This window comes from Gloeophyllum trabeum (genome assembly GCF_000344685.1).
Source record: "Gloeophyllum trabeum ATCC 11539 unplaced genomic scaffold GLOTRscaffold_00015, whole genome shotgun sequence".
NCBI lineage: Eukaryota > Fungi > Basidiomycota > Agaricomycetes > Gloeophyllales > Gloeophyllaceae > Gloeophyllum > Gloeophyllum trabeum.
In genome coordinates, this window is record NW_006920424.1 from 787,213 (window position 1) to 799,484 (window position 12,272).

A 12,272-nucleotide genomic window follows, 5' to 3' on the forward strand; every position below is an offset into this window, starting at 1 on the left:
TTGTCGACGACGGGGGCGCGCTGCCGCGGCGGTCGGCACAGCGGAGTATCTTGAGCCCGACGAGATTGGGGCTTGAGAACACTTGACTTCGACAGCTCCTTATAAGGTCGGTGGCTTTGCTGCTCGCATGACTAACCAAGAAACGCCGTGAGTCGGGTCAGAGCACCGATACTTTCGACTCCCATGTCAGAGGAACCCGCTGCAGAAAAGCCTTCGACGTCGGTCTTGAAGGAACGGCGCTTCAAGCTTAGCAGGTTCGTAAGAACCCCTCTAGAGTCTCACCAAGACAGTATTAATAAAGGTGCATAAAATAGGGCCTGCGACCGATGTCGGTGAGCTGAGCGCCTTTCAGTGACTCAGCTTGCAAAGAGTTAACGCAGAGGATTCTGCAGTCGCCGGAGGATCAAATGTGACGAGGGACATCCATGTCAAGCATGTCTTAACTCAAACTCTGCTTGCACTTTCGAGGAGCCGGGGAAGAGAAGTCACCCTCACAAGTCCAAGTGCGCACTTTCCATCTCGCATGAGATTATAGCTCTGACGGTCTGGTAGGAGGACTGCGACCCTGGAGGATAGGATGCACCACTTGGAGAGTCTGATACAGGCAATCCCGCCGTCTGTCTTTGCTGCCGCAATGGCTGCCTCATCCTCCCAAACACCTCCCCCCGATCCCCGAAATAGCCCGCATACCTCTTTTGCTTCATCCACTCATACTTATCCCTCCGGCGTCCCCCCTAATGCGTTTCCTCTCACTAATCCGTCTACTCACTTCATGCGCGGGCGGTCGGGTTCCAGACAGTCAAGTCCGAATGACTCCCTTGGCTCTTTACTAGGACATACGCCTCAACAACGCGCAAGGGCGAGCACCGTGACATCAACTGATGACCTAGTTGAGGAGACCGCTCGAATGTCTCTATCACCTTCGTATCTCTATCTGGACGATGAAGGATATACGCGGTGGCAGGGAGAAACTTCGGGTATGCCTCTTCTTGACCTGCTTGTTGATCGTAGTGCGGCAGCGGTGCGGCGGGAAGAACGAGAGGCGAGTCCTCAAGCGTCATGGAGTGACCGGAAGGACCATATCACGACGGAGGATTGGTTCCCTGACCGAACTCCTCGGAGGACGGATATCAATCCTGAGATGCTATGGAAACTTATCACTTCTATCATATCTCCGGACCTCATGGACAGGTCGGTATTGTGGATGTCTCGTCACGATATTGGCCTTATCACTTCTGCATTACAGCCTTGTACAGTGCTATCTATCCACGTCCTATTATCTGCTCCCCTTTTTGCATGTGCCAACATTCCTTTCGGTAAGTCAGCTGATTCTTCTTATTGTGTTTGGTCCATTGACTTGGGTCGCCGAAGGATTACGGTAATCCTCAAAAATGGGGCGAGCCCGGCTTCGCGGCCTTCATTGTAGCTATATGCTGCCTGTCGTCTCGACATATTGATGACCCGCGTGTCCGAGCTGACCCCAACGATGGCGTCTCCGCCGGTGTTCAATGGTTTGAGTTATTTGCCCGGCTACGGACGCTACCAACAGCCGACCGACCGACACTTTACACCATTCAGGCCGTTCTAGTTGCTGGGGTGTACGCTGTCGGGCTTGGAAAGCTGTCCAGGGCGTTCGCATTGCTTGCCGAGTCGATTACCCTCTCCATCGACGCTGGTCTGCACCGCTCTGCTGATGCCTACGATATCTTCGATCCTGTGGAGGAGGAAGTGCGAAAACGCACGTTCTGGAGCGTATATTTATGGGATAAACAAGCGTGCGCACACTTCGGCCGTCCGCCCATGATCAGACTCAGGGATTGCGACGTATCGGCCCCCGCAAAAGTGGACGACGAATACATCACCCGGGAAGGCATCGGCGTGCAGCCCCCAGACGTCGAACCCCGCATGAGCGCCTTCGGTAGCATCATCCAGATGTTCATCGTCCTGGAGTCTGTGCTTGACGCGCCCCCGTCTCACAAATTCGGAGAACAATGCGCGTTCATGTCCCGAGTGACGTCCATATTATCCGGGTTCAAGCGACCACGGGACATGCGGGATGAGGAGGCGCTGCTGGACGAGATTTGCCGGAATGTTCCACCTCATTGGGCGCACTCCGTGGAGACGATGGCGAGCGACGATGTGATCCGTGTAACACAGGCGGAACGGCTGCACTGTATCGAGCAGTTCATCCGCATGTTGATCCACCGGCATCGGTTCTCGGAGCGTGTGGCGGAGCGGACGTACAATGGGTCTGACGAAGAACAGAACGAGGAAGAGCTCGAGGCGATGCGAGCAGCCCATGCGTGTGCTCTGCAGATTGTTTCGGCACACCTGCACGTTGCTACAAAAGGCCTGATGACATACTGTACGCCGTTATTCCTGCGTCCTCCGTCAATACGTTTCTCTCACACAGGTCCCAGATGGTGTCCATGTTATCCACCAGCTCACGCAGGCTGGGAGGACGCTTGTCGCTATTTTGGTCAATAGCCATCATGATTCCATGCGACCATCAGTTGGCAGTGCTTTGGATGCCTTGCGTTCATGCGTTGGTCTGCTCAGGCGCTTCAGTGGGCGCTATGTATGCGGAATGCGATCAGGGGATCTTATGGAGGAGTTCTGTCGATGTACGTCGCAACACTTGCTCCTGCTCTCAAGTCTTTTACTAATATATCGTGACGCATTCCAGTAACTCAAATCCCTCTGGACTCTCAAGCTCGAGCAGGAGAGGGAGGCAATAACACACGGCCTCCTTGGATAAGGCCAGTACGGAAGAAGACTCCGTCTACTGTGAGGTCGAATGGCAGCTCCAGCGACACCCCATCACAACACAACAGTCCCGAGGACTTCTCATCGGAAATGTTCATCGATGGAGTCTCTGGAAATGGAACCGCCATAGCCAATGCTTTCTCTCCGAAAAATGTCGGCTCCTCGGTACCGCGACAGGACACGCAGTCGCCCTACACATTCCTGAACCCAATGCCTGGGCGAAGTAGTGATGCGTCCATACCCATGTCTCCGAACGACTTCATGGCCTTGCTCAATGATGGAGGACTGGACATGGCATCGCTATTCTCCTCACCCGCCGAGTTCACATCCCCCGGATTAATGGCTGAATCACCCACTGCGGCAGGCAGTGTCTATGGCGCTCCCATCTCACCATCGACGAATGGTAACGGCCTCATGGGTGTCTTTCCACCGTGAAGTCGAATTTGCGTCTGGATTCATCTGGTTTAGTCTGTTTTCCCTGAGTGTTTTTTTGGGGTCGCTTTGTCTGCATCATCTGTAGCTTCATTCACGCGCCGTCAACCATCAGCATTGTTGTATTTGTGGTAATTAGCTCTCATGAACAAGTTCGTCAGCAGTCACCTTCCGGACTGCCTCGGCCAGTGGCCTCACGCCGCGTACATATCTCGTGCTGTTACTGTACGCACTGATGGAAACCGTGACAACAGTACTAGACCGTCTCCCGACTGCAATCGTTTCTTAGCGGGGTCCAGCGGCAGGTGCCGCCTCGCTTTTTACTTATAATCCCTGGATTGAGGCCATGAAACTGTTCATGACTTAGCAACACAGGAGGTTGGTTGAACTGAGAGATGCCGTGCCATCGAATGTCGGAACTGCCTGAGAGGAGTTAATCGCGTGCGAACGAACATGGACCGCACGCCGAATCGTAAATGAGGTATACATTAACATTGGACGCTCAGCATCACTTACAGGTACATCCCCTGACAAGAACGACCGTACTAGCGCACAACATCGACACCGACTATATCGACATATCGGATCCTATCAACGAAGCATGAATCAAAAAACTGAGAAACATTCCATGGTTTGATCGACTTCGCGTTCTCTCCAGCGTGCTCACCGTCATCCTCGTCTTCGTCCTCATCCTCATCGCTCGGAATCATGCTGCCCATATCGACAGAATCAAAGAAAACGTCCATATCACCGCCGACACTCATGCTGAGGGCCATCATATCTGCCTCCCACTCCTGTCCTATATCCCTACCCTGCCCGAACAGTTCCAATCGCGTCTCTTCCAGGAAAAGCCCCTCGGCAGTTCGATCTGCGAGGATCTCCTCCACCACGTCAAGCTGCTCCTGAATGCCTGTGACATGAAGCCTCTTGAGGTTCGGGCAAATATGTCTGGATTCCGCTGGAGGACTGGACCGTGGCTTTAGTGACTGAATCGCCGGTAGTGACATAGTGTCGATAGATAAGGCTTGCAGGTTCCGCAACTTTGAGAGAAGATTTGCCAGCGGCTCGGATTGCTGCAGTTGAAGGCGACGCAATCTCAGCTGCTCAAGAGCTGGAAAGGGTATCGCATCTGTGCGAAGGCTCCCATTATCTCTGGTACCTCCGAGCCAGTTTATGAGGTCTGTCGCGTCGTCTTCGCCAGAACTGATAGGATGGCCGGCGTCCTCCAGCTCCAGATTCTCGAGTTCCCTTGCTACGAGCATCTTCAACACTTGCATCGAGACGTGCGAGTCCACGTATCCGACGCATAGGGTCCTCAGATTACTGAGTGCTACGGTGCGTGATTCCAGTATGTCCGAGTCCTCGATATTTTCTGGGTCCCAAATTGGACCGCTAGCTTGTAAGATGAGCTTGGATAACTGCGGGCATGCTTCCAGCAGTCGGACGAACTGGTGGAGCTTCGGCATGACGTCTCGACAGTGGTAAGATAGTTCCAGGGTCTTGATGGCGGCACACGGGGACGGGATATGGGTGTCGGGCGGCGGCGGCAGGCGAGACCAGTCTAAGTGCACTCCCGATAAAAGCAGTCGCTTTAATCTCGGTATACACGAGAATAGATTCCCGTCCTGCTGCGAGATGACGAGTGGCAATGGAGCCGGGTCTCGCATGTTCTCCGGATAGAATATCGGCGAGTAACATGCGTACTCATTGCACCGCATGAATGTAAGAGACTCCAAAAGAGGAGCAACGATAATCGATAGATTTGAAGCACCTGAATACGTTTGGATGAAGTGAGGCTTGCTCAAGCAGTCGAGAATAGCGTGCATGGGCGCGTATATATCGCTGAGGATGATGAGTGAACGCCATCTGGAGACGTATTTCAAGAGATACGCTAGGGATCCTCGCGCATCTACAGGTAAGAAGGACTTCCAATTGAGCTGGCTGATGAAATAATTATGAGTGGCTCAGTGGCGCAGGTAAGGTCAGTGAACGTACTCCTCCGACCCTTCGGGCTCCGTGAAGTCCCATTGCGGGTCCCTGGCATCTATGAGAATGTCTATCGGTGATGACTGTGACCTAGAGATGTATAGTCCTAGTCGACGGGTGTCGAGGTATCTGTTACGGACCTGGGGTGACCTAGCGTCCCCAGGCCACTGTCCCGCTGAATAGCGAGGATCTTCATCGCTCTTGACAATATCTGCCTTTGTTACGCAGATGTTGGTCCACAACTCCAGCGTAGACAATGCGACTTGACGCCAATGTCTGCAAACCTGGGCCACTGTAGTTGGCAGGTCGGTGCGGAAGCGATGGATATCCCATTCCTCGCCGAATTCGTACCACCGCTTTTCGTTAGAGCTTGTGTATGTTCCGAGAATGAAGATATAAGAAAGCAGTTCGACGGGGAGATTGTCGATCGAGGAAGGCGAAGTCATTTGTTACTAGATGGTCGACAATAAAATGGAAGACAAACGGACGAACGGAAAGAGTATAATAGCCTTGAGCCACTCGGACCCACTGCCCTTTCCCCCTCATATTTGATAGTCGTAGACAAAAGGCCAAGTCTCAGATGGCATCACACAGATGGCCATTGTTCCTCGGCAAGTCGTCGGTTCCAGACGTGTCGCGCGAATCACGTGGCTCAAATGACAGACACGTGACTGGAACGCGCCTCAGCACCAAGCAATAACGCTGATTATTCGGTTCCAGCTTGATTTCGAGGGAAGTGTACCTCAATTAAAGCTCAACAACATATGGCAGCGGCCGATAACGACCTGTTCAGCGGGCGCGTGCATCAACTATAGTCCCTCTAGTGACATGTCCATCCCCTTAAGGATACGCCAGATCAATGCCCTGAGCCTGGATCCTGGCGAGATATATTGTGGTCTCGTCTAGGATAACGAGGCGACCAGGACCCGCAAATATCATGTTTGCTGAGGTGGAGTTCAGGAAGAACTTGCCGATTAAGGTACCCTCCGAGTTCCAGACCTGGGTGATGATGCGTCATTTTAGTCTGCCCCCCTCCCAGGAGTTGAAACGGACCTGAATACCGTCTCCACAGCCGGAGTAGACATTACCAAGCGAATCAACTTGAATACCGTCGGGGACACCCGCGTCGGCGTATGCGAAGACGCGTCGGTTGGTGAAGGCTTGGGTGAGAGGGTCGATATCGAAGGCGTAGCTGTTATACGGAGATAAGTGGACATGACAAGGCGTTGGATTTTAATTCATGAGAATGGTTAAGAGCTTACATCGTTGCCGGAAGGGTCTGATCAAAACCCTCGAAGCCACCAGAAACTCCAGTATCCGTCCTGGGATATGCTTACCGTAAGCCGCGATACAGGCACTGGCACAGTAATACTCACACGTATGCTACCGTTTCGGAGGGATTGAATGCAACACCATTGCACTTGTTGAAACCATCCGCTACGACCTTGACCGCCCCCGTGGCCGGATTGTACCGGTAAACCTGCGTTGGCAAACCGGGAGCGGGGCGGAACTGATTGAGATATCCGTAACTGGCGCGTCGCCACTGGTCAGATCCATTCATTTGAATATACACCCGCGCTCACGTTGGATCGGTGAAAAAGATGTTCCCACTCTGTCTGTGAATCTTCACGTCGTTCAAAGAATTGAATTGACGGCCAAAGTAGTTATCCAAAAGGACTGTCACGTTGTAGGGGGGGTTCGGGTTCACCAAGGCCAGGGAGGGTGGAAATAGCGCGCGTCCGGACGTCACCAGTACCAGGTTTCCGTAGTAGGGACCAGTGCCGCCGTTGGTCATTTGGATGGTGTCGGCCAACGGCAGCTTCACGCAGATCTTACATGTCTGACAGGACTTGGGGGGGAAAGTCGCTCACCTCTGTAACTTGGACATTCACATTGGCTGGCGTAGTGCCGGCGGCGCTGACGGCACTCTCCACTTCCGTCATACTGATCTTACCAACGACGCTGTTGTTGTACCAGTTGCTGTAGCCCAGGGTACCTCCATCATTACTCGTGAAGAAGACCTCGTCGAGCTCTGGGACATATATAGGTGCTTCGTGAGCGAAGGCGAAGCCTGGATTGTAGGCGATGCTCTGGATAGACGGGGATTCGCCGAGCACCGTGGTGACGAACGAGGGGTCAAAGATCTGGAAAAAAGGTGCGGTCGCGTTCGTAGGGTTGAAGTAGCCTGTCACTGAATTATTCCTGAAGGTATCGTTCTCGCCAATAACGGCAAACGAGAAAGGATCGAGATACTACAAGTTGAGTTAGTTCAATTCACGACGGGTAATCGCCACGGTGACACGGGTGTACGGAAAAGACTAGTCGCCGGTTGACATACCACGGACTGAGGAGGTAGCGGGACAGGAAGTGTCCAGCGCTTTTCGACCTCTGCCGACACAGACCTGACATGGATCAGGCCCGCCAGTATGGCCACGGCCACCGCAAGCGTCGCTCGTATGGCCATCTTGAGATCCGGAGAATCCAGCACCAGTACCACCTGCCGCAGAGCAGGCTAGGCGCGAAAGTCGATGGGGGAAAGACACCGGCTTAGATACCTTCATGACCTATCTGCTGAGCTCATAATATGGGAAGAGCAAGAATTTCCGGGGATATTCCTCGACGTATTCTTACGGCGCGCCGAGCAGCTGACCTGCCCGACAGTGATCAGGAGCGCCGGAAGAATTCCGTCAGGCGTACGCGATTATCCCACAAGTATGCCGGGATGGCGTCCTATGGCAAAGCAGAAGACGCACTGTAAGCCCTTGACGTCATAAAGAAAATAATATATGAGGATATCGTCTAAGGGCTAAGTGTACGTAAAAGGACAGAGTCAACGTATGTTTGACAGACGAAGAGGAGGCGAGTGTTCGAGTTGGTCGAGCCAGTAGCCTGGATATTTGAGAAAGTGGTCGACGGTGTAAAAATCTGCCAGGAAGGAGGACTCAGAAGAGGCGCAGAGTGTAACGTGGACAGCAGAAGCGATCCCGGGCCGCCATAGCCGAGCTTCGGAAGCTTCACGCGATACGATTGTCGAGCAAAAAACATCCGTACGTATCCGACATTGGCCCGTGGTATAATTGTGCACTTGCGCTCCTATAATGAAGAAAATCAGGCGATGGTACTAGCACTTGTTCAACACGATGGGCGCATTCGATGAAAAATACTCATCTCTTCACCGGATACAATTCCTAAGCTGCAAGGACCTTCTCTACTCTGTCGAGGCCGCAGGGCATGACCTCTTGGGTGGGGGGGAGTGGGGGACGGCGACCATTCCACGCCCTCAACGGCATCAAGACATGCAAACGGTAGTCTGATTGAGCAGTCTCGAAAGCTCCAAGTCATTCGCCTTACACAGTAGCAAATCCAAGTATTCACCATCCTCGCATCTGGGTAAAAGAATGGGAATTTGAAGGGGTTTGCCTATCAGCTCTATAGCCGCCGAATATCACGCTGGCCGGGTTCAGGGGGTTCAGGCGTATAACAATGCGTGGTCTGCACACCTGAACTGAACAGTATAGACCGCGTCAAACCACACAGTATGAGAAGAACTTGTACATGGACGTACTCTGGTCCGCTGTCAAGCGTTAGCACACGCATACACGCCACCCCTGGCACGATGGCCTTTCGGGAAAAGAGGGAGACCGATTGACACGGGACCCTTCCTATGCAATTCCCAGCACTGACAGTTCTTCTCGTAATATTCGTGAATTCCGTGAACAGCGCGCAACTGATGAAGCATTCATGAGGGACAAAGTGTCTGCGCATGTACGCCGGGCTGTGGCTGCAATGTGGCAAGCCTCTACTAACCGACAACATTTTTCCCACGGCCTTTGCTACAGTGTGAGGCGCTCAAAACCGACCACTCGGCAATAGGCGAGCCGCGGATCCTATCACGATCGTGAGAAAAGACTTTTAGGTCCCGAAAACCAGACCAATCGATTCCTTTTCACGAGAGCTTTCGAGCCATCTGATTATTTTCTCGAAATTCCGAGTTTTAAGAATTTAATCCTTCACATATTTGAATTTGGGTCGGAGATGTAGCGGAGTTACCATAAAGGGGAGCTTTGTAATCACGGCCAGGGTAGCCGAGCCACGTGCCTGGCTAGGGTTAGGGTGAAGGCACTACTTGCTTTGGACGTGTGGCCCGGTGTGGGACACTCCCTATCGCAGGAATTCCATCGGAGACCCCCATTTACGTCCTATACAACCATATTTGAGTGATCAGGACGCAGCTGGCTCCCAAATAAATGAGGTTACGCTCGGTGACCCCATATTTGAACGCTTACGTAAGCACCCAAAAAAATGAAAATGCAGGATTACGCGTCTTTTGGCCAGGTTTATGTTTCAAATTTTTTTCTCGCCGCCTACGGCGGCATAATTAAGGTGCCACAGAGGTGCCGACTCTTAGTGACATACACTGTACGCGCCTTCACTTGTGTTTGTGTCGGGATCAAAACTGCTGCCCATCAATGATGCTTGGACGGTTGAACTTGAGTAGCGGTCGATCACTTATTCAATGCACCGAGCAATGCCCTGCTCACTTCGAAGTCGATTCGGTGAGGTCAGTGAAGGGTTGTAGCGCTTGCAAATGCCCGCAGCGGGACCTATATACGGGCCCTTTTCCAACATAAGGAATACTAAGCCTCGTGACAAAAATGAGGACCATGATTTGTCCTCACTGGACACTCGCTTATTCGGAGAATCCTAGGACTTGCCCTTGAGGTATGTCCCTGTGACGAATGAACCACAACAGTACAGTAGCTAACGTAATTATAGAGTCACTGTACTCGCTGCGCGAGCAGCCAGAATTGAACTCACGCTCAAGAGTCTACTCTTGAGCTTGCCTTAAATTGAAGATATATACCTTCTCAAGACGCCTGCACGCCATCGGATGCGAGGGGATCACGATTGCCACCGTCACTGGTTAGGGTGACGCAGCCCTTCTGCCGACGGTTCGTGCTATGTATATGTTGTACAGGTAGAGCAAGTTTCGTTAATCCGCTTGGGTCGAGACTAAACCAAGTCAAGATCCTCCGCTCGGACTGATGCTGGCTCTGACCGAGATCTTTCGTATCTGAAGCTTCTCCAGCTTATAGATACGCTACATTGATAACCTCATTATCGGCGCGTTGATTGGCCTCGGGATCTCTTAGAAGCAGTCCATTGGGGCTTGGCGGCACACAGTGTTCTTTCCTATGCCGTATGCCCATGGGAATGGGGTGCCCTCGCGCTGCGCCCTAAGCTTCATGAAGCGCTCCTACTTAACGTCCTTGCTTGTCATAGGACCCTTTCCTCTTGCGACGGCCATCAGGACCGTTCAACGCAGAGCCACCCGGAATTCTTGCGCGGTAGGCCGTCACGGCGTCTTCTCTACTAATGAGAGATGCTCGAACCGCTGGCTCTGATTGACTGGAGTGATCCCGGCGAGATTGAACGAGATGCGGGTATCTACGAGAAGGTCATGGCATTTTTCATGGGGATCTATGGGTTCGTGATCTGCGTGCGGTGTAGCTATGTCTAACTTCTCCGTACCAGATACGATTTTCTGCAAACCTTATGGTTTGAATGGTGGATCATAACAGGGAAAGTTCACTTCAAATGGCCCTATGTGAGTATTCTCGTACCGTCTGCCTGGGTGGTGTCTGATGTCGTCGCCAAGATTCCGTACTTCTTAGGTCGTTATTCCGTTATTGCCATGTTCGCGGTCCTGTGAGATTCCTGCGCATAGCTTCCTCACTAGCATGGATTCATTCGGTTCCTCAACAGGAACAAGCTGGACTACCACTCAATTATGGCTGAGTGCGATGGTGTGTGCGATGTCTGTAAGAGTATCGCGACCCCTTCCCTAACCAAACAAGATAGTGGAGTATAAATTTATAGCAGTGCGTGGAACTTCTGCTTCGGTTACAGCTGGTCATGGACCTTTCGTTAGGTGACCTTTATGCTCGGAACTGGCTGCGCTTCGTTAAATCTTGCCATACGGACGTGAGCACGTCTCCCTGTGGTCTTTACGTCGCTGTCCTCACGTCTACGGACTAAGGGCTCTCATATGGAAGTACAAGGGGTATGCAGTGACGACTCTCATTGCAATAGCGGCCGTTCATTGGTACTGTGTTATCAATGGTGAGTCGACCCCGCTTTTTGTCCGTCGCTTAGTGTCCGTCGCTTAGACCAACGGTCCTGTCTGGATAGCTGCTGTGAAATTTATTCGGACGGACTATGATAGCTTCTTCGGCGCTTGCCTCATCGTCCAAACACATCAGGACGCACTCACCGCCTTATATATCGCCAGTAAGGGCTCTTGGTCTCCCAGCCGAGTTAAATCTGATTTATCACTGCAGCCTTGATATTCGATATGCTCATTCTGATTGCCAGTATCGTTGGGCTATTGAGGGGGAGCTCCGACATGCGCGGTTGGCATATGCACGATATAAGAAGAGTTTTATTTCGGCAAGGCATCGAGTACTTCCTCCTTACCTCTCTTGTCAACACGTCATCTGTGGTCAGTATCTCATCAACCATTTGTTAGATGGGCAATTCATGCTGTGGCTTTGGTATTAGGTTTTCGCGAGGTTGAATTACAATAGTAAGCTCCCCAATCGCGCCGCCCATCATGCCGGACTAATTGATTGTGTGGCCAGCTATCATGGACATCATTTTGAGCGTACCAGGTGCGCATCCCTTATAACTCTCTAGCCCTTACGCTAAAGGCGTTCTCCAGCCTTAGTGATCAGGTAGGATCACTTACGAGGGTGACGGAAGGCTATCCGCTCATCATTCGATTAGCATGATCGCTTCCTGCCACTGCGTCACATCACTTATACTCACATATCAAGAGCTCGAGAAACAGTAGGTGAAGGAGTGAAATATGTCGGCCCTCGTTTAATTGACGGGGCCTGTATAGAGAAGAAGGACACGAGGTTCGGGTAATCGTGGACTCTGAGGAGCCTCCACTTACCAGTCGTATCGACATCCCGCCGTAAGTTATATCTACTTGTAATCTTCCTCATGGAATTGACCGCCGTCAAGGCCTTCCAGTGCCGGCACATCCGTGAACGGCGTGATCCGAGGGAGCACAGAGGGAAGAT

The 12,272-nt window shown here is 52.2% G+C and overlaps 4 protein-coding genes across 4 annotated transcripts; 2 read left to right on the forward strand and 2 right to left on the reverse strand.

The window, feature by feature from the left end:
• Positions 1–133: 133 nt before the first annotated feature.
• On the forward strand, positions 134–3,481 carry GLOTRDRAFT_65833 (uncharacterized protein). Its single transcript, XM_007871880.1, has 8 exons — positions 134–254; positions 315–332; positions 393–503; positions 553–1,191; positions 1,247–1,316; positions 1,372–2,365; positions 2,421–2,624; positions 2,687–3,481. The coding sequence occupies exons 1-8, from the start codon at positions 184–186 to the stop codon at positions 3,199–3,201; spliced, it is 2,622 nt and encodes an 873-aa protein (XP_007870071.1). The 5' UTR covers positions 134–183; the 3' UTR covers positions 3,202–3,481.
• A 196-nt stretch (positions 3,482–3,677) lies between these two features.
• GLOTRDRAFT_141002 (uncharacterized protein) lies at positions 3,678–5,630 on the reverse strand (the record flags this gene model as incomplete). Its single annotated transcript, XM_007871881.1, has 3 exons — positions 3,678–5,139; positions 5,194–5,267; positions 5,325–5,630. 3 exons carry the CDS (start codon positions 5,628–5,630, stop codon positions 3,744–3,746), a joined length of 1,776 nt encoding a protein of 591 aa, XP_007870072.1. The 3' UTR covers positions 3,678–3,743.
• A 279-nt stretch (positions 5,631–5,909) lies between these two features.
• On the reverse strand, positions 5,910–7,723 carry GLOTRDRAFT_81248 (D-lactonohydrolase-like protein). Its single transcript, XM_007871882.1, has 7 exons — positions 7,523–7,723; positions 7,056–7,436; positions 6,768–7,003; positions 6,561–6,713; positions 6,447–6,506; positions 6,238–6,376; positions 5,910–6,183 (listed from the first exon to the last, which is right to left on the reverse strand). Exons 1-7 carry the CDS (start codon positions 7,646–7,648, stop codon positions 6,025–6,027), a joined length of 1,254 nt encoding a protein of 417 aa, XP_007870073.1. The 5' UTR covers positions 7,649–7,723; the 3' UTR covers positions 5,910–6,024.
• A 2,844-nt stretch (positions 7,724–10,567) lies between these two features.
• On the forward strand, positions 10,568–12,167 carry GLOTRDRAFT_133003 (uncharacterized protein; the record flags this gene model as incomplete). The annotated part of the gene is made up of 14 exons (XM_007871883.1): positions 10,568–10,671; positions 10,720–10,792; positions 10,844–10,893; positions 10,951–10,991; positions 11,047–11,066; positions 11,117–11,169; positions 11,225–11,307; positions 11,377–11,475; positions 11,526–11,686; positions 11,746–11,770; positions 11,826–11,855; positions 11,906–11,918; positions 11,971–12,033; positions 12,089–12,167. The coding sequence occupies 14 exons, from the start codon at positions 10,568–10,570 to the stop codon at positions 12,165–12,167; spliced, it is 894 nt and encodes a 297-aa protein (XP_007870074.1).
• Positions 12,168–12,272: the final 105 nt, after the last annotated feature.